General features: G+C 42.7%; 1 protein-coding gene and 1 long non-coding RNA gene across 5 annotated transcripts in view; one reads left to right on the top strand and one right to left on the bottom strand.

Annotated features, from left to right (window-relative positions):
• Positions 1 to 16978, bottom strand: part of Me3 (malic enzyme 3) — a 201432-nt gene extending 184454 nt beyond the window's left edge. For 2 of the 3 annotated variants that reach the window (XM_006229666.4, XM_063266979.1), the window contains exons 1-2: positions 16805 to 16978; positions 16290 to 16487 (exon numbers count right to left, since the gene is read on the bottom strand). In XM_006229666.4, the coding sequence (XP_006229728.1) occupies positions 16290 to 16472 (183 nt within the window). In that variant the 5' untranslated portion in view covers positions 16473 to 16487; positions 16805 to 16978. The remainder of the gene's footprint in view (positions 1 to 16289; positions 16488 to 16804) is intronic. The other variant, NM_001415972.1, reaches the window with a different exon arrangement.
• LOC102549783 (uncharacterized) lies at positions 16291 to 17221 on the top strand. Of its 2 annotated transcripts, XR_350562.4 has the most exons (3): positions 16291 to 16429; positions 16740 to 16868; positions 16976 to 17221. It is a non-coding gene; the product is annotated as an uncharacterized LOC102549783 (long non-coding RNA). The 2 variants fall into 2 exon arrangements; XR_005499297.2 differs by lacking the exon at positions 16740 to 16868 and having other exon boundaries at positions 16292 to 16429.
• The last annotated feature ends 1256 nt before the right edge of the window (positions 17222 to 18477 follow it).

The following is an 18477-nucleotide window of genomic DNA, read 5'->3' as shown; positions in this document are numbered from 1 at the left end:
GCTTTCTAAATTATGAACATTCTATCCATTTTGTTCTGTGTCTGTGCACATGCATCTGGATGTATATATGTGTGTTTGTGCATGTGTGAGTGCACAAGTGTGTGTGTGTGTGTGTGTGTGTGTGTGTGTGTGTGTGTGTGTAGGCTAGAAGTCAACTTTGAGTTTCATTCCTTGGGTGTTATCCATCTTATGTTTTGAGACAGAGTCTCTTATTGGTCTGGAACTTATTACATTAGGCTAGATGGTCATAGAGCTTCAGAGATTCTTCTGTCTTAGCCTTCCCATTGCAGAGGCTATAAGAGCTCACCACTATGATGCTTGCATCCCAAATACTTTCTCAAGTAAGCTGCTTACCTAGCCCTTTGTTTTGAGTAAAAGGAAGTATTTTTCCTTCAGGAGTCTAAGACAAAAAAGGAAGTTTTTTGAGCTCTTAAAGCTTTGGAAATGGAGTGTCATTATGTTTTTGTGATGCAGACTTGGTACCAGTTATTGCATAGGGGGCTAGAAAATGAAATACCAGCTAATACAAACATGCATTGTAAGTGGCAACCTTCTCTACATTCTGGGAGATAAAAGTCAAAACTGGAATGTTGTTTAATGAAAACAGAACCAGAATAAAGACAAGTGGTTAGATAAAAAGCAATGACATCAATATTTATAACAAGACACTTTAAAGATCCCAACTCCATCATCCCTCACATTTTTACAGTCCTAAAGAAACCATTGAGGAAATTTACAATTTGAAAGATCTCACACATATTCCTAACCAATTCATTTTCTAATATTTAAGACTGATGACTGACAAGCAGAACTTCTGACAATGGCGTTAGCTATGGTTTTATTTTGTTTAATTTTCTAGGAAAAGGCTTAAAAGTGTAACATCCTTGTTAAGCAGTGTAAACTTATGGTGGATAAATATGAGGCTTCCATTTTTCCTGAATATTAGCAATAATTCTTAGACTTGCTACTATGGAGCTCAAGGAATTCTGGTAGAAAACCTCTTTCTTTCTTTCTTTCTTTCTTTCTTTCTTTCTTTCTTTCTTTCTTTCTTTCTTTTTTTTTTATTAACTTGAGTATTTCTTATATACATTTCGAGTGTTATTCCCTTTCCCGGTTTCCGGGCAAACATCCCCCTCCCCTCCCCTTCTTTATGGCTGTTCCCCTCCCCATCCTCCCCCCCTTGCCGCCCTCCCCCCAACAATCAAGTTCACTGGGGGTTCAGTCTTAGCAGGACCCAGGGCTTCCCCTTCCACTGGTGCTCTTACTAGGATATTCATTGCTACCTATGAGGTCAGAGTCCAGGGTCAGTCCATGTATAGTCCTTAGGTAGTGGCTTAGTCCCTGGAAGCTCTGGTTGCTTGGCATTGTTGTACATATGGGGTCTCGAGCCCCTTCAAGCTCTTCCAGTTCAGAAAACCTATTTCTTGTTTCTTCAGCTCTCACATCTGACTCCCTCATCACCAGCCATATCAGATCCTCAGCATCTTCCTCAGGGGAGTTGAATGCCTTTGCCAGTAGTTTCTGTGATTTTACAAGTTTATCTGGAGCCTATCATAGATCAATAGGTAGTTACTGAATTTATCAGTGAATGGTCTCAGGAAATCTGGAGTTGATTTATGCCTTATTTTCTGGTAGATCAAGGATATTGTATAGTTATTTCTTTTCTCTTAGAGGGAAGTGAGGCTCAAAAGAATCAAGAACTAAATAAAATCTACAAGGTTCAAAAAGCCCCTGAAATTTACAAGACTCACAGGGCCCATGCCCACAGTTAAATAAACAATAAATAATTACTGAGGAGAAAAGAGTCTCTGATTAGCCAAGCTGCCTGAAAATTGTACAGAGACACAGCTGTTGTGAGTCATTATCTATTCTGGTGTGAGTCTTTTAGTGATGCAGCTTCCTTTGATTAACCCTTATTTCTCAATATATATGTTGTTTTGTTTTTTTTGCAGTGCTATGATCTCAAAGACAGTCCCAAAGCTGACTGAACCTTCATGCTACACTCTACTTTATCTTTAAAATTTTAATTTTGTCTCTTCGTTTTCATGGTTGTTTCGACTGATTAAATACTCCCCTAAGCAACCCTTCATCCAATAAATTCACTGATTCACTAAGGGAGGCTTAGGTAAAATAATTTCTTTAGTCTGTCATCAGTGCTGTATCTAAAGAGTGGTGATTTGAATGAAGTGGTTGCTATAGGCTCATATTTTGAATTATTGGTCACGAGTTGGTAGAACTGTTGGGAAATATTGAGAGGTGTGGACTTGTTGGAGGAAGTGTGGCCTTGGAGAAAGTGTGTCACTAGGAGTGGGCTTGAGGTTTTGAGGTTTCTTTTTCTCCCTCCTTTGCCATCTTCTAATATGTCTCCACACAGCAAAAAGTAAAATCATTTATTGTCATAAATTATAACATGTTCCTCATTGCCTAGAAGCATTTAGTAATACTTGCTTTATAGCAAAGACTCCTAGCTCGTCCCGCGCCTCCTACCCTCACCCCAGTCTTCTGCAGTCTGATTTTATGCAGCTTCTCCTCTCTCAGCGTACTCTACTGGCCCATCTATTGTTATTTCTCAGAAACTGCCATGTGAAAACACTTAGTGCCTCCAGACTCCATACCAACTGTTTCTTCAGCTCAAAACACATTATATCTGGCTTCTTTTAATAGCTTTCTGTTTGGGTCTCTTATTCAGTATCACTTATTTTAGAAGTTCTCTCTTTGGCACCTGAAGGGAATTCTGTATTAAGCATGTTATAGTTTAGATACCTCCCCCCCCCCCAGACTCATGTGCTAAAGGATTGGTGTTCTGCTGGTGGCAGTATTGAGAAGTAAGTCCATCAATGGATTCATCTATCAGTGAAATCATTTGTCTTTGATGAAGTTCAGAGCTGAATCGGCTATTGGGAGGTTGTGTCTAGTTGGAGAGGGTCATCACTGAGCTTGTGGCTTTGAAGGCTATTTCTTCTCGCTAAACAGATTGTTTACTTTGGTGTGTGTGTGTGTGTGTGTGTGTGTGTGTGTGTGTGTGTATTCATATACACATGTCCCATGGCACACATGAGTGATGAGAAGACAACTAGAGGCAGTCAGTTCTCTTCTACCATGTAGGTACTGGGAATTGAACTCAGGTCTAGTTTGGCAGCATCATCTTTATCTGCTGAATCATCTCACAAATATTCTCTGTCTCTCTCTCTCTGTCTCTCTGTCTCTCTCTCCTCTCTCTCTCTCTCTCTCTCTCTCTCTCTCTCTCTCTTTCTCTGCCTCTGTGTGTGCCTGCATCTCTCTATGTCCCTGTTTTTCTCTCTGTGTCTCTGTGTCTGTCTGACTCCCCCCACCCCAATGTATGTGTCTGCTATGTGGTGTCCAGTCTCCTAACAGACAGATGCACTGGCAGGAAGTATGAGGTCCAGTGAAGAACCAAGACAGGATAAGAAGAAAAGAATTTTGTAGACTGGTAGCCTTGCGCAGCTTGGGGGTACAGTAAAGATCTATAGGACATCCCCTAGAAAGCATTTTTTAAGGAAGAAGAAGCTATGGAAACAGGAGAAAAAGGAAAGGATGGGCTGAGTTTTTTTTATTTTACTTCTGTTCAGAAATAATCTATGTAAAGCACCTATAAAAGTACCTGACATGGTAAGAATTACATAAGAATTATTATTTTTAATATTATTGTCCCAGGGATTATGGGTTCAGAGGAGTTAGCTGACACAGTCTATTCAACTGGCAGAAGGTTATAGAATATCTGACTGCTTAATTCAACAAGAGAGCTGTTGGGGATGGTCAGGACCCTCCATTTCTGAAGCTGGGACCAGTCACCAATGGCAACCAATTACTGGAGATACTGACTGTTTCACTGAAGCTCTGTCACAGCTGTCCCATCAGCACCTATGTCAGACCTTGCCACAAGCCTCAGTCAGTGTCTGAGGCTCCACATCAGGCAAGAAGAAGCTGCTTCACATTCTTGTGAGAGCAGAGAGGAATGGGTTAACCCTGATGGGTGGATTTCAAAGACTGTTTCTAAAAATGGCTGTTAATCACTTTTTCTAGACATCAACCATCCCTCCTCCTGTTTCACCAAGCAGCAGCTGTGTTGCTATTTGCTGTCCCTGTGACCTCAAATGGTTTTACCAGTCAAAACAAATAACTATGGGCTAGAAGAGATCAAAAATAAAATAAAAGAGATAAGAAAGGAGAGTCTGACATAAGGAGTCAGCCTTCTGCCAGGAGCTTGTGGACTGCCTTTTAGGTCATATGACTGTAAAGAGAAATATAAATCTAGAAAGAAGGTGCAGTTCGGAACATGCTTGTTCATCAGAATGGACACACAGGAGTGGCAGCAAGAGCTGTGTCAGCAGGTGCTTCGGTTTGAAGTACATGGCAATGATTAATATGGCGCCTGAGGTTCCCACTCTCCTTCTGGATTGGATGCTCTACACAGGCACGGACCAGGTCTTGAGCCTTTCCATGTCCGTGGTACACAGAGAGCTTGCACTGTGTTAGAAATGTTAGAGATGTGGACTGAGAATTAGTTGAAGGCTTCCGATGCACTTTAGATACATTGTTCCATTTAATCATTAGAAGAACCTATCAAGAAGGTATATTTTATTGTCTTTCCCACCACAGATGGGGAAACAGCCTCTTATAAATAGCTTTCTAAAGACCCTGAACCTAGTAAATGGCAGGGCTGGGATTAGAATTGTAGTAGTCCACTTTTAATTGCTATACTTAAGAACCTCAGGCTGGGATTTATTTTGGTTCCAACATCTAGGGGTCATATATGGTGATGGATTTCTTAAAATACTGGTCCCCAGGTAACACGAGGCATCATGTGGCAAGAGACAGTGTGTGTGTGTGTATGTGTGTGTGTGTGTGTATGTGTGTGAGTGTGTGTGAGTGTGTGTGTATATGTGTGTGTATGTGTGTGTATGTGTGTGTATGTGTGTGTGTATGTGTGTGTGTGAATGTGTGTGTATGTGTGTGTGCGAGTATGTGTGTGTGAGTGTGTGTGTGTTTGTGTGTGTGTGTTTGTGTGTGTGTGAGTGTGTGTGTGTGTGTGTGTGTGTGTGTCCCCTCTGACATCTGTCCCTCTTCTTATGAGGACGGCAGTATTCAATCCTGAGAGCTCCACCAGGATGGCTGATAATCCTAATCACCTCCCAATGTCCCCACCTCTGAATATCATACAGAGTATAGTAAGAATCTACTGTAGAAATATCTTATGATAAGAATTTAAATTCATCATCTGAGTACTCGAGGAATGCATTTTAAACCATATTCGAAAGCACAGGATGCTCTGACCCCAGTTCCCTAGATTTTAGGCTACATGTTCTGTTGCCCAATACCTGGTTACAGGTAATGGCTCTTGATGGGTCAAAACAGCAGATTCCAGCTGAACATTTTCCTTCACCTCCAAAGTCCTTGGACCTATTGCCAGTTACAGCAGGTCTCAGTCTATTGCATCAGTTCTGGGATAAGGACAGATAGTCTCATCCAAAAGATGGTATTTCTTAGATGAAACACACCTAGCCCAACTTCAGAGCAGAAAACGTTTTCTAGAGACATATTTTCCCCTTCAAAATATGTATGGCTAGAATGAAGATTGTTGCTGGATTTAAAATTCTCCAAGTCCCATGGACAGGTTTAAAAATAATTTATATTGTCAGATTAAATGTTTTATTTTTATTTTTCAAAAAAGATGAAAGAGAGCAGTTGCTGTATTGTCTTCTTCTCAGTTGTTTCTGATCTGCTGAGGTAGAAGGGATGTAATCTAAGTGCTGTTTATTGAGTGTGTGCTATGACTGGTTATGTGTGTCTAAGAAAAAGTCTTGGATCTAAATATAACGCACATTATGGAGACAGGCACATGTGAACACTGAGACAAAATTGGAAAGGGGCCAGTGCCACCTACGTACGTGTCAAAAGAAAGCAGAGGATGGACTAATGGCTTTCTCGTGGCACTCAGTGAGGTGTGGCAGAGGAGACGCTGGATTCTGGAGTGTGCTGGAGATTTTGATAAGTGACCTGATGTAAATGCCACTTCCCTTTTTGTGCAACATAAACAAGCAAGCAAACAGACGGGAAAGCCATGTCCAAGTACTGGAGACATTAACTCTATTTGCCAAATTAGAGATTTTGTCATTGTGATGGTTTGGATGGGCTCATGTATTCGAACACTTGACCTCCAGCTGGTGGTGTCTGGGAAGACTGTGTCATGTTTAAGAGGTGGGGCCTCAGTAGCGAAAGTGGGTCAGGCCTCACTTTCTGTTCTCCCCTGCTTCCGGGATATGAAAGCAATGTGACTAGCTGCCTCCTGCTAGGTTTGCCTTCCTTTCCTCGCCATGATGGACCACCTCCCCTCAAACTGTAAGATAAAACAAAGCCTTCCAGTACACTGTTTCTCTTCAAATCAGACCCATGAATGAAGGCTACTCACTGTCCAATCCACCACAGCAGCGATGGGTGGCCAGCCTCTTATGGTCTCACTTCTACCTCTTCCTCATCATCAGCTTCACCTGCCAGCTCTGAGGCGTTCATCCACAGCAGCCCCAACCCACAGTGAGGAGAGCACAGCTGCACATCTCTTTCACGCTCTGTACACATGTCATTCTCATTACACTTACCCAGCAGGCTGAACCTGCGTACACATCTTCCCTGGTCCTCACCTGCACCTGCCTTACTGCATGCTCCTCACAGGCAGAAGAAATGCTGATTTTGCCCCGACTTAAGTATCCACTGATTCAGGTGGAATAGGGACTCATAAAAATAGCCATCAATGAATTGAATATGTAAAATAATGAGTTTGGGTAGAATTACACATACCTAAAAAGTGACTAGAAGACACTTAGTAATGTCTAAAGCTCCCTCCAGTTTGAGGATTCCCTGATGTGAGCCAAGTAAGTAGAAATCATAACAACCAGTCAATGGCCATATAATGGAACAGGAATATATTAGTTATTACCATGGAAAGACACAGCCCATCAAGCTGCATACAGAAAGTTTCAAGTAAGAGGGATCTTGTAAAATGTAAGTTCAGTGCACACAAGGGTGCAGGTATGGGCTGTAAAATGAGATAGCCTAGTTTTAAGTACCACTGGGCCACACTTACCAGAGAGAGCATGGAGCAGTTAGTTATCTACTTGCTGCCCCTTTTCCTCATCTGTAATCTAACGTTTACCTCAAAGGGTTGCGATAGTGCAACAAATGAGTTAAAACCTGTGTAAACTGCTTTGAATGGTTTTGCATATAATGTATCTCCTGAAAGTGCTAGCTGTTTGAATCTTCTCCCTAACAACACTAAAGAAAAATCGACATAATAGGTACCTGAACTGGCTCCTCAATGCTTTTCTTAAAACCACAGGAGAGGGGATAGGGACAATGAACCTAGCTGGAGTTTCCCTACAGTGCATGCCTGGTGGTTTCAGCCTAGGATGTCAGTCAATAGCCAACAGCTGCACAACCCTGAAGAGATGCTAATTTGGGCCAATGAGAAGGGCATCCTTTTGTTTTGCAAGAGGAATTAACAGAGTCTGCTCTCTCCATAATTCTACACTGCAGCAAATGTGTTTCAAGAAAAAGAGTGTGGGTGCTCTGCTATTTCACAATCAAACAAAAGACAGAAAAACAAAAATCTCTCCTTGCAGACCATTCAGCTGCACACTTGTTCAGCCTCTAGTTTCCAGTCATTGTAAAAGTAAACACAGCTTTGATTTTTTTTCTTATTCAAGTCCCTCAAAAGCTGATGATCTTTCTAATAAAAATCCCCTCTCCTCGAATTACTGGGTATATTTCCCTCTCTTCCGTGTCCTTTCGGAAAGAACTGTGTTTTAACCAGGCTGCCTGGCAACCCTTTGGGTACAGAATGAATGCGTGCTTTTAACCACTGACCCCAGCACCTCCAGTTGTAGACTTTCATCACACAATCAGTAATCATAGAGTGTCTTTTGTGCTCTGCCTCAGAAGCGCAGTCAAATGCCACCCCAAAGGACTTCCAAATGTCCTTTCTCCACATCAAAGTGAAGGGATTGTAAGTGAGCTGTAATCTGTGTCTCAAACAGAAGTGCTCACATTAGAGTCCTGCAATGGCCAACATATCAAAAGGCTACTTTCCCACCCTCTCTGTGAGACTGGCATTTAGAAAGCAGAAAGCAGATAATAAAAGACATCTTTGGTAGAGGTGGCAAAAATGCAAAGTCAAATAAAAACCAATAAAGTCATAAACCTCAGGGTCTACAAAGGCCAAGGGCAACCAAGAGAAACCGAAGTAGGGAAACTAGAGATGGCCTTGAAAACATGTCCAAAGAAAGCTCATAGTGAGCCAAGCCTTGGAACTTTCTAAGATGCCATTTGGCCCAGGTCGGAGCCAGACAGCACATATTTCTGTAAAGGATTTGTCATCCATGCAGTTGCCTATGTGATCTACACATTGCTGTTATAACTGCTTTTAAAGCCAGCAGCAGAAAGTTAATTGTAAAAGCTTGAAGTGAGACTACTACTGAAAGAGTCCCACTCATATATTACAAACGCATCTGCCTCTAAACGTTAACCAGGGTGTTATTTACTCAATAACTTTGCCTCGTTAGAAATCATTGCCCAAAATGGAAAAGATACTGGGATGTTAAGAAATTCTGCAAGGAGCAAATAAAGTTCCCAATATACCTGTCTTACAAAGCAGACATTTTCAGATATTGACATCCAAACCAGGCTTGCATTTTTTAAAAATAGTAACAGTCATGGCTGTAGAGTTGACTTAGCACTGTGCATGTCACCTTAGCATTCATTGGCAATGAATTGTGACATTTTTATAAAGAACATACGGACACTCATCTGCCACATGGTCTATGTCCTCTAGAGAATGAGTCACCTATTTACAGCCACGTGCTTATGAGAAAACACTTTGCAAATTCACTTCAGGTTCCAGGAACAGTAAATCTCCCTGCAGAGCTTCTGGCACCTTCCCAAGGTTCCTTTCCCAGGTATTTGGGAGCGAAGCTGATCCTGCTGTGGCATCCTTGTATCTCTGTCCTCTACTTCTGATGCCCTAGAGCGGTGCTGTGATCCTTTAATACAATTTCTCATATTGTGGCGACCCCAACCATAAAATTATTTTGTTGCTACTTCAATTACTGTTGTGAATGCAAATATGAAGGAAATATAAAATTATTTTGTTGCTACTTCAATTTTGTTGCTACTTTCAATTTTGTTGCTACTTTAATTTCATTGTTACTTTCGTTTATATAAAATAAAAAATTATTTTGTTGCTACTTCAATTACTGTTATGAATGTAAAGTTGAGAACACTGCCTCAGAATTCCCATTTCTTCCTTCCTTACTTTCTTTCTTTCTTTCTTTCTTTCTTTCTTTCTTTCTTTCTTTCTTTCTTTCTTTCTTTTTTTTTTGATTTGGAAAAGTTGACATTAATTGGTTTTTTTTTGTTTTGTTTTGTTTTGTTTGTTCCAATTTTTTTTTATTAACTTGAGTATTTCTTATTTACATTTCAAATGTTATTCCCTTTCCCGGTTTCCAGGCAAACATCCCCCTAATCCCTCCCCCTCCCCTTCTTTATGGCTGTTCCCCTCCCCACCCTCCCCCCATTGCCGCCCTCCCCCCAACAATCAAGTTCACTGGGGGTTCAGTCTTAGCAGGACCAAGGGCTTCCCCTTCCACTGGTGATCTTACTAGGCTATTCATTGCTACCTATGAGGTCAGAGTCCAGGGTCAGTCCATGTATAGTCTTTAGGTAGTGGCTTAGTCCCTGGAAGCTCTGGTTGCTTGGCATTGTTGTTCATAAGGGGTCTCGAGCCCCTTCAAGCTCTTCCAGTCCTTTCTCTGATTCCTTCAACGGGGGTCCCATTCTCAGTTCAGTGGATTGCTGCTGGCATTCGCCTCTGTATTTGCTGTATTCTGGTTGTGTCTCTCAGGAGAGATCTACATCCGGCTCCTGTCGGCCTGCACTTCTTTGCTTCATCCATCTTGTCTAATTGGGTGGCTGTATATGTATGGGCCACGTGTGGGACAGGTCCTGAATGGGTGTTCCTTCTGCCTCTGTTTTAATCTTTGCCTCCCTATTCCCTGTCAAGGATATTCTTGTTCCCCCTTTTAAAGAAGTCTTTCTTTCTTTCTTTTTTTCTTTCTTTCTTTCATTTTAGTTTTCTTCTAATGAATGGTTATAAAAATGTGTTTTCCAATACCTTATAAGAAATAACATTATGTAGCAGAGGTAAAGAAAACAAATTATTTCCCCAAACCCATGTACATATGTGACTAAGCAACGTGTTACAGATTAACAAAGTATAAGCAAGCAATTTAGTTTTCTCAGCCAGTTTCTCCTATTGGCAGGCAGCAATTTGCAGTTACAAAGAAAGGAGTAATTATTTTATTATTTGTCTTTAAAAGTAATCTTGTAAGAAACTTAAAAGAATCACAAATCTAAAGTTTTATATAAAAATCAGTCATATCTAACTTAAATCACCCAAAAGCATATCTACTCATTGGCAAATCTTTTTTTTTTTTAAGATTTACTTATTTTATTTATATGAGTCCACTGTCGCTGTCTTCAGACGCATCAGAAGAGGGCATCAGATCCATGACAGATGGTTGTGAGCCACCATGTGGTTGCTGGGATTTAAACTCAGGACCTCTGGAGGAGCAGTCAGTGCTCTTAACCACTGAGCCATCTCTCCAGCTCCTCTTTGGCAAATCTTAATAAATCATATAAGGAAGCTGAAGGCAAAAATGGGTACAAGAATTCAGTCATCACCAGTCCAGCCTCAGTGAGAGTCACAACCTCCAGTGTTCCCATTGTTCTTGGTCCCTGAAAATAAAGGGTCACTAGCTTAACTAATGAGAGTGTCACTTCAGAATTCCCATTTCTGCCTGAATCCCGTTGCTTCCCCTGCCTGTTGGAGCAGAATGGAAGCCCCATGGCATCAAAAATGGAGGATGGGGACTCAAGGACACTGGATTACTGCCTGAAGCTGGACCTTCTGCCTCGGATCCATGCTCTAGATATCCAATGTGTGCCCATCCACTGGATATGTCGATAATGGCGATGCAAAGCTTAGGGGAGGAGATGCCCTAAAGAAGGACTTCTGGTGAAAAGAGATGTGAAGGGAAATGAGGAATTTAGGAAAGCCCGCAGAGGTCACTCTGAATGATCCACATAATGGCAGAAAATATATTCTGAACTTCTAAAGTAAGACACTTGTGTGTTTTCCTTGGATGATCAGACTATGCAGACAATGGATTCCAAGGAGTTGGAATTTCCTAAGACTCATTCTGAGGAAGGAAAAGGTTGAGGTCCTGGTGCCAGCTAGAAGGGAAACTTGTCTCCCACCAAGAGATTTACCCAGGACTGACATTTTCGGGATAGGCCAAAGACCAAGAGACAGTAATGTGTTCATAATGAGCCAATGATAGAGAAGACCATGGCTTGACCAGTGCTGCTGAGTTATACTATTGATCTCTCTCTAAACCCAAATCTTATGCCAGTATCTGAAGCATAGATACGAGGGTATCACTGAATCTAGTCCTTGGTTCCTCTTCCCAGTGCAGTCATACCGAATACATATCCCTCCTCTTTTCCACTATTGTGTCTTTAGTTGGCCTACTGGGGACAGGTAGCTGAGCTATCTTGTCAGGCTACCAGTGATCTAACAACTCTGATAACAACTTGACTCCTTTACTCATTCTGCCTGTTAACTGTGGGCTGCATACTGAGGTATGTCAGCCAAGAATCCCTGACTAAATAGAGCCTAAATTAGTCACTGGAGGGCTGGATCTATAACTCAACAGAATGTTTGTCTAGCTTGAAGAAGCTAGCTCCGATGAGATATGTGAGAACAGAGTTGGTGTTAGTAGGGATGCAAAGAAAATAGACTTTAAGGTTGAGGAGAAATGGACAGAATAAATGAATGAAAGGTTAAGATACATATTTTCTGATAGTTTCTCCAAATATCTTTTCTTTAATGGTGGAGAATTTTTAGCCGAAAACATTGGTGCCAGAGGACTTACTCCCAACCCCCAAAGTTTCTGTTATAAATGAACATGTTACTAAATTTTGGTCCGGTGGATTTGAATATAAGTGATATTTAAGTTTTCTAAACAGTGCCCTTAAGATCAGTGTTTCCCTTGCCCTTGGATTCTGTAGAATTGAAGGTATAGCAGGGGTTGCCATTTTGGACCATCAAATATAAAAGGCACAGTGATACTACTGAGCAACCAGATCAAGCCTCATTCCAACTCACAAATGCCAACCCAGACTTGTTTATTGGATGTGTAATTCTACCTTGGTTAAGCCTGTGTATTTGGGGTTTATTTTGTCAGATTGGCTTGACCAAGCATAACTAATACAACTTCATTTAGCTGTCCTAAGCACATAGCCATAACATTTCTCAGCTGTTTACCACATAGCAGTATTAGGTTCATGAAGACAGGCCAGTAGTCAATAGTAAAAGGCTGAATTTCAATCTTATTTTGCTCATTTCGTATTGAAATATTCAAAACAGCATTTGCATTTCAACTCCCTGCACCAGTGCGACAGTGGCTTGGGTCTGGAGTAAACTGCATATGGAATTCATGTTTAGTCAGTAATCCATTGTTTCTCTTTCAATCAATAAGCCTGGTTCTCTCCCGTATCTGACACGCAGGTCTCAGGAAGACATATCATTCACATTACTGATAAACTTCCACTTCTCCAAACAAGCCAACCACCATCTCCTGAATAAAAGAAAGTCTACGAGGAGCCACTTCCCTCATCCAGAGAGAGGAAGTAAAGTGTCACTAAGAAAAGGCAGGTGCTTCAAACACAAATTGTATTTGAACTTGAGTCTGAATGCTGAGGTGATTCCACTGAGACTTGTGTGTCCCCAGAACCTCAAGCCCTGAGGGCTGGTCACTTTCATATAGTCATGGACTGAAATACGACAAGTATGCATGGGAAGGAGGCTGTTTCAGCTCTGTCTTTAACTATCCCAGGGCCCACTGCATGAAAAGTGCCATTCAACAATCAGTGGTTTTAATACCTATTTCATTCATTACTTCCCTAGACATTAAGCACAGAAGATTAAAAAAAAAACCTGCAGAAAAAGCAAGTGACTGGTTCAATAGCATATTGTGTGAAAAAAAATCACTGCTATTAGGGTCAAGTGGTAGGTATGCTCCTTCCACAGAAGGCCATAGTCATTGAGAATGTAGTCAATGTGAGCACTGGGTTGGTAAGTTAGCATATTAATATTAATGGGGTTGAGGGGAAAAGGCTATGACTCAAGACAACTCAAGAGCAAATAGTTATTGAATGTCAAATCATACAAAGAACTTCATCTGATAGTTCAGTCTCTGTCCTCAAGTTGACCAGAACCTATTGTGGAAAAGAAACTAGTCAGCCACAATAATATTTTGCCAAAAGGAAACAGGGACAAAGCAAATGCCAAGAGGCTCACATTTAGATTGAAGAGTGGATCAGGAGGGTGTTTCCCTCAGCCACAGAGACGCCAATGAGACCAATCACAGATAGCATGCTCAGGACATGGTGGAGCTAGAACCAGAAGGCAGCGATCACACAATACTAATAGTAACCCCATAAGAAGCCAGTCTTCTGGGTTTGCAACCCCATTAGGAAGAACAACAATATCAACCAACCAGATTACCCAGAACTCTCATGGACTAAACCACCAACCAAAGAGTACACATGGGGGACCCAAGGATGGCCTTGTTGGGCATCAGTTGGAGGAGAGGCCCTTTGTCCTGTGAAGGCTCGATGCTTCAGTGTAGGGGAATGCCAGGGCAGTGAGGTGGGTGGGTGGGGGATCACCCTCACAGAAGCAGGGGGAAGGGTATGAGATGGGAGTTTGTGGAGGAGAAACCAGGAAGAGGATAACATTTGAAATGTAAATAAAAAATCCAATAAAAGAAAGATGGCAAAAGAAAGAGAAGTCTGTTTTCTGTCACACAACCCCATTTCTCTTTCACCCTCCAGTTTCAGTGTAATGCCTTTTCCTGACCTGCTCCAGATGGAACACACAGTACAGTACATGCGTAGCCAGAACTGAATATTAGATCCCCAAGACTTCTCGGTAATACTGTGGTTTAGGCACAGGTACACAACTTCATTCTTTCAGTCTTTGCTCACAGAGACCATGCATTGTAGAAAAATAGCTACTCAGAGACCTGCCCACTCACCACAGTACCAAAGGCCCTTCGAAGCTGCCCCCTTTTGCTCCTCTCTGGTAACGTTATTGTTCTGTTTATCCTCATTGCAATTGTCCCATCTAGCTGAGAGAAATCTTGAAGCCTTCTCTGGAAACACCAAATGCTGGGGGTCATCAGAGAGAAGAGAAGGGCATGTGAGTAGCTCCCTGGAAGATGGCTTCTTTACTGCAGAAGCGGGATGAAACTAGATCTCAGCAGCATCTCTGAGATCCCCCTTACCTCTGACCAGCGTCAGGCACCTTTAGAGATGTGTGGCATTATGAAAACCTCAGGCCGCATACATTAATGAATAACCTCCCGGAAGACAAATCATTTGAATAATTTCCATAGGGGACAAGAATTGTTTTAGGGAATCAAAACCCAGGAATTAAAAATATTATTTTTGTAACTACTCACAAAACCTTATTAACCAGCAGTTATTTGCTGGTTGGTAATGTACCCATATGTCTGAGGCAATTGATAAATTAATCAAAACCTATAGTAGTAATATATTACTTTGCTCACCAGAATCCCCCTGTCTCTCCCCTCTTATGACATCTATAGTTTTTTGTTATTTGTTTTTTTTTTTGTTTTTGTTTTTTTGGTGGGGAACAATGTCTCCTCTAGTCTAATTAGTGTGGATGAACCTACCGTAAACCTTATCTTCAATTCTATGTGGAGGCTCCAGGCTCCAATTGGCTTAAGTTACTGGTGATTGGCTTAGGAATGGGAAGAGAACCCCTACAGATTCTGAGGTAGCCTGCTTACACTTCATGTGAAGAAACTGATGAAGCTGGCATCACAAAGCCTCTGCTTCTTCATCAAGCCTCACCTGCAGCCCTTCCTCAAGATATGGTTTTGGTAAAGAGTTTTTTGTTGGCTGAAAGCTGTTCTCACCTTCTAGCATTACTGAAGTAATTCAAATGGACACAAATACTTTAAATGCTTTGGACAGGAGCAGTGTACTGGGAACTCACAGTCTCTTTGGAGAACAGGGTGTCAGTGTGACAAGTGTAGACGGAGCACAAAGACGCTTCTCTTAGTTTCTATTAACTCTGTAGGAAACGATACATGGCATTGCATGGTTGGCCTCACCCTCTAAAACTGCAGTTTCCATACAGGTTGCCTCACTGAAATTTCACCATCCTGAATCAGTCAAACTATTAACGTTTCTGAGAACTTCATGCGTGAAGAGTGTTCACATTTCATATGCAGTAATTGCTTAGTAAGCACTTATGAAAGTTTAAAATATGAATCCAAATCCAATGGTTTTGAAATTTTTTTTTACAATAATCAAACGAGGTAGGAATAGCAGGCTATCACTCACTCATATTAATTAGGGTGAAGAACATTGAGCCTGCTAGTTTGAGGAGGAGTGGGAGGTAAGGGGACTGGCTTCAGTCTTGGCTTCCGTTTTTTTCCCCCACAATCCTCTGAACCAAAGATACAAACTTGACTGCTATAAGGAGGGGGTGCATTCCTAGGCTAATACACAGGTGTCTGCAGTGGGCTGAACATGGTCAAGGCATTAGAGACTTGCATTTGGTCACTTTGATCAAGACCCCTTTGTTCCGAATTGTGTTACAGGACTGGTTTAAATTCAAATCTTTAATTCTCCTTCCAGTACTAAAAGTTCTATAATTCTAGACTTTTCTACCTTCCAGATTCATGTTTTCCCAAATATTCATCATAACCTTAGCTAACATTTATTATCTCCTTGGTGCCCAAGTCTCTGCTAAGAACTCTGCCTTTGTTTTCCTGTTTTTCCTTTTAAACCTTGCAACATTCCTAAGAAATCGCTAACAGATACTTTAACTCGCAGAGGTCAAATGAATTGTCCTCAAGATATGCTGGAAATCTGACTCTAGGTCAGAGGGAACATCGGGAATACTCACTGGGTCTGTATTGTTTTTGCTGAAGAAATTAAGGTCAGTAAAATTGATCACCTCTCTCCATGGCAAGAGAGGAACTAAAAGGCCAAAGCAAACAGAGCAATCTCCAAGAGGCAAAACCAGAAGGGCTCTGGAAGGACGCCATAGGCTTAGTCCCAAGCCCAAGGGGCGGGGCGTCCTTCCCTGCTAACCACAGGATCCAACGTCCACCCATTACCTTGTTGAGATGGGGGTTCCTGGTTACATCGTATCCGCGCTTCTTCAGGGGTACTGGGCGAGGCGGACCGGACTTGGAGTGGCATCCCTGGGCGGGCGCGGAGAGTGCCTGACGCCGAAGGCTGCCGCAGGCTAGGCGAGGTAGGGAGGTTAGCCGTGCGCCAGTGCCCAGCGCGGCGCCCATGGTCCTGGCACAGACCTGGAACCAGGGCGAGACCAAGGTCAGGGGTGTCCTCTAGCCAAGCCAGGTCCTGCGCTCCAGTAGGACGCGGGACCTGAGCTCGGAGAGGCTGGGGGTTCCCAATGGATTCAAGGAGCTAGCCCCCGCCCCTCGTCCGAGGCCACCTGCTCCGTGCTTGGTTGCGATGTTCACCCCCGCAGCCAACAAAGCGAAAGCAAGCCCAGAAAGCAGATCCCGTGAGGGTGACAGCCTGTGCTGGCCTCCATACAGAGAATACTCTCCGAGGGGTCCCTGCACCCTCAGTACCTGAGGTTGGCCTTGTCTTCTCCACTTACCTGCCTAACTGGAGAAGCTCAAGTCTGTGAGAAGCTCAAGTCTGTGCAGCCCCACTGCAGGCAGGTAGGGAAAGACGCTACTGTCCCCTGTCACACTCTGGCCAAAGGCAGCACCGCACCACTCAGGCAGTACGAGGGACTGCTGTGTTCAGTAAAATCCTTGCCTTGCAGGACCAGACTTCCCTTGAGGATACGCGTGGGGGCTCTTCGTATCAAGATGTAACAAGATGAAGCTCACTTTCCTCCCACATGAGGGCTTTTGTGCTTTTGTACCTTGGCACTCTCTATCCAGAGGACTTGAGGATCATCATGCTCCCTGCCTCTTGAGCAAGGCTCTGAGCAAGGATGCTGTCCTGTGAAGTAACCATTAGCCACATGTAGCTGTAATACTCTAAATAAAATACAATTTAAAATCCATTTCCCCAGTCCCAGCAAGCAGTTCTTTTTAAAGCAGTTGGGAGCATGTGTGAGTGCATATAGGTACAGAACACTTCCAACTTTGCAGAACGTTCTCTTGTCTTGATCTGAGTCTCCCACTTCCTAGGGAGGTTTCTAAGAACCCCATGAAGCCAGTCATAGATGTTAGGGTCACACCTTAATCCCTGAATTTAAATGTATACTTCCTCTCAGTATTCAAGCGATTCCTTCTGAAGGAAATACATCTCACTGTGTATGGGATAACACCCAAGTCGTCAGGAGGCCTTGGTTAACCCCAGCCTGGTTCCTGACAAGGTCTAATGCTTGTCCTACTTCACACTGTGCTGTCCTTGAGGTCTCCCCTCACTTGCTTCTCCCCATTTCTCCACCTTACTTCCCTGCCTCCACCTCGGGGCTTTTGTATCTGCTAATGCTTTTGCATGGATCCTCACACTCCAATCTTCCAAACAACTGCCACATCTCATCTCTGAGGTGGCCCCTAATATGTCAACTTGGGGGCCTTTATTGTAGGTATTCCCTTCAGTCTGACCATCACTAGGGGGAACATAGGAAAAAGGTATCCCCTATGTGTAAACGAACAAGTCAGTTACCAGCTCACAGCTCTTGTGCTTTATTCTCTGCCTCCCCCTTACACTACAGGCTTCACTGGGCTTGGGTCTTTACCTGCAAATCCATTTGTCCTCAGGGCTTGACGTGTCTTTGTACAATAAAAACATGTTTGGTGAGGGAAGGTGAGTGGCTTCCCTGTTGATCAGGACTATGAGCTCTCAGAATGGCTGCCAGACAGATGGTGTGGTTCTCTCAGACTCACTTTCAAACCGCATCCCATTCTCTGGTCCCAACTGCAAGGCAGGCATAATGGTACTGTCAGGGTCCTCCTGCCTGGCCTCAGGATTCCATCTCCTCGGAAGTGATGGGAATTAGTGCCTTCCCCTGAAGCCTCTGTCCTTTCTGCTCCAATTTCTAGTTCTCAGCTAGAATGATCTATATTCAATTGTACTGGATAAAAGAATGTCGATTCTCTTTAGATGATATTTGGTATATAGGTCACACTTCAGAGCAGGCCCCATGCCCTGGACTAATTAGCTATCTGGGCAACACAGACTGAATTCCATGGGGTTTGTTTGTTTGTTTGTTCATTTGTTTTGAGTCAGAGGGCAAACATAAAGTTGGATGGGTAGGAAGGAGGGGAGGACCTGGGAACAGCTGGGAGAACAAGATGAACATGATCGATT

The sequence above is a fragment of the Rattus norvegicus genome, chromosome 1 (assembly GCF_036323735.1).
Source record: "Rattus norvegicus strain BN/NHsdMcwi chromosome 1, GRCr8, whole genome shotgun sequence".
Lineage (NCBI taxonomy): Eukaryota > Metazoa > Chordata > Mammalia > Rodentia > Muridae > Rattus > Rattus norvegicus.
This window is presented reverse-complemented; position numbering and strand designations above follow the sequence as displayed.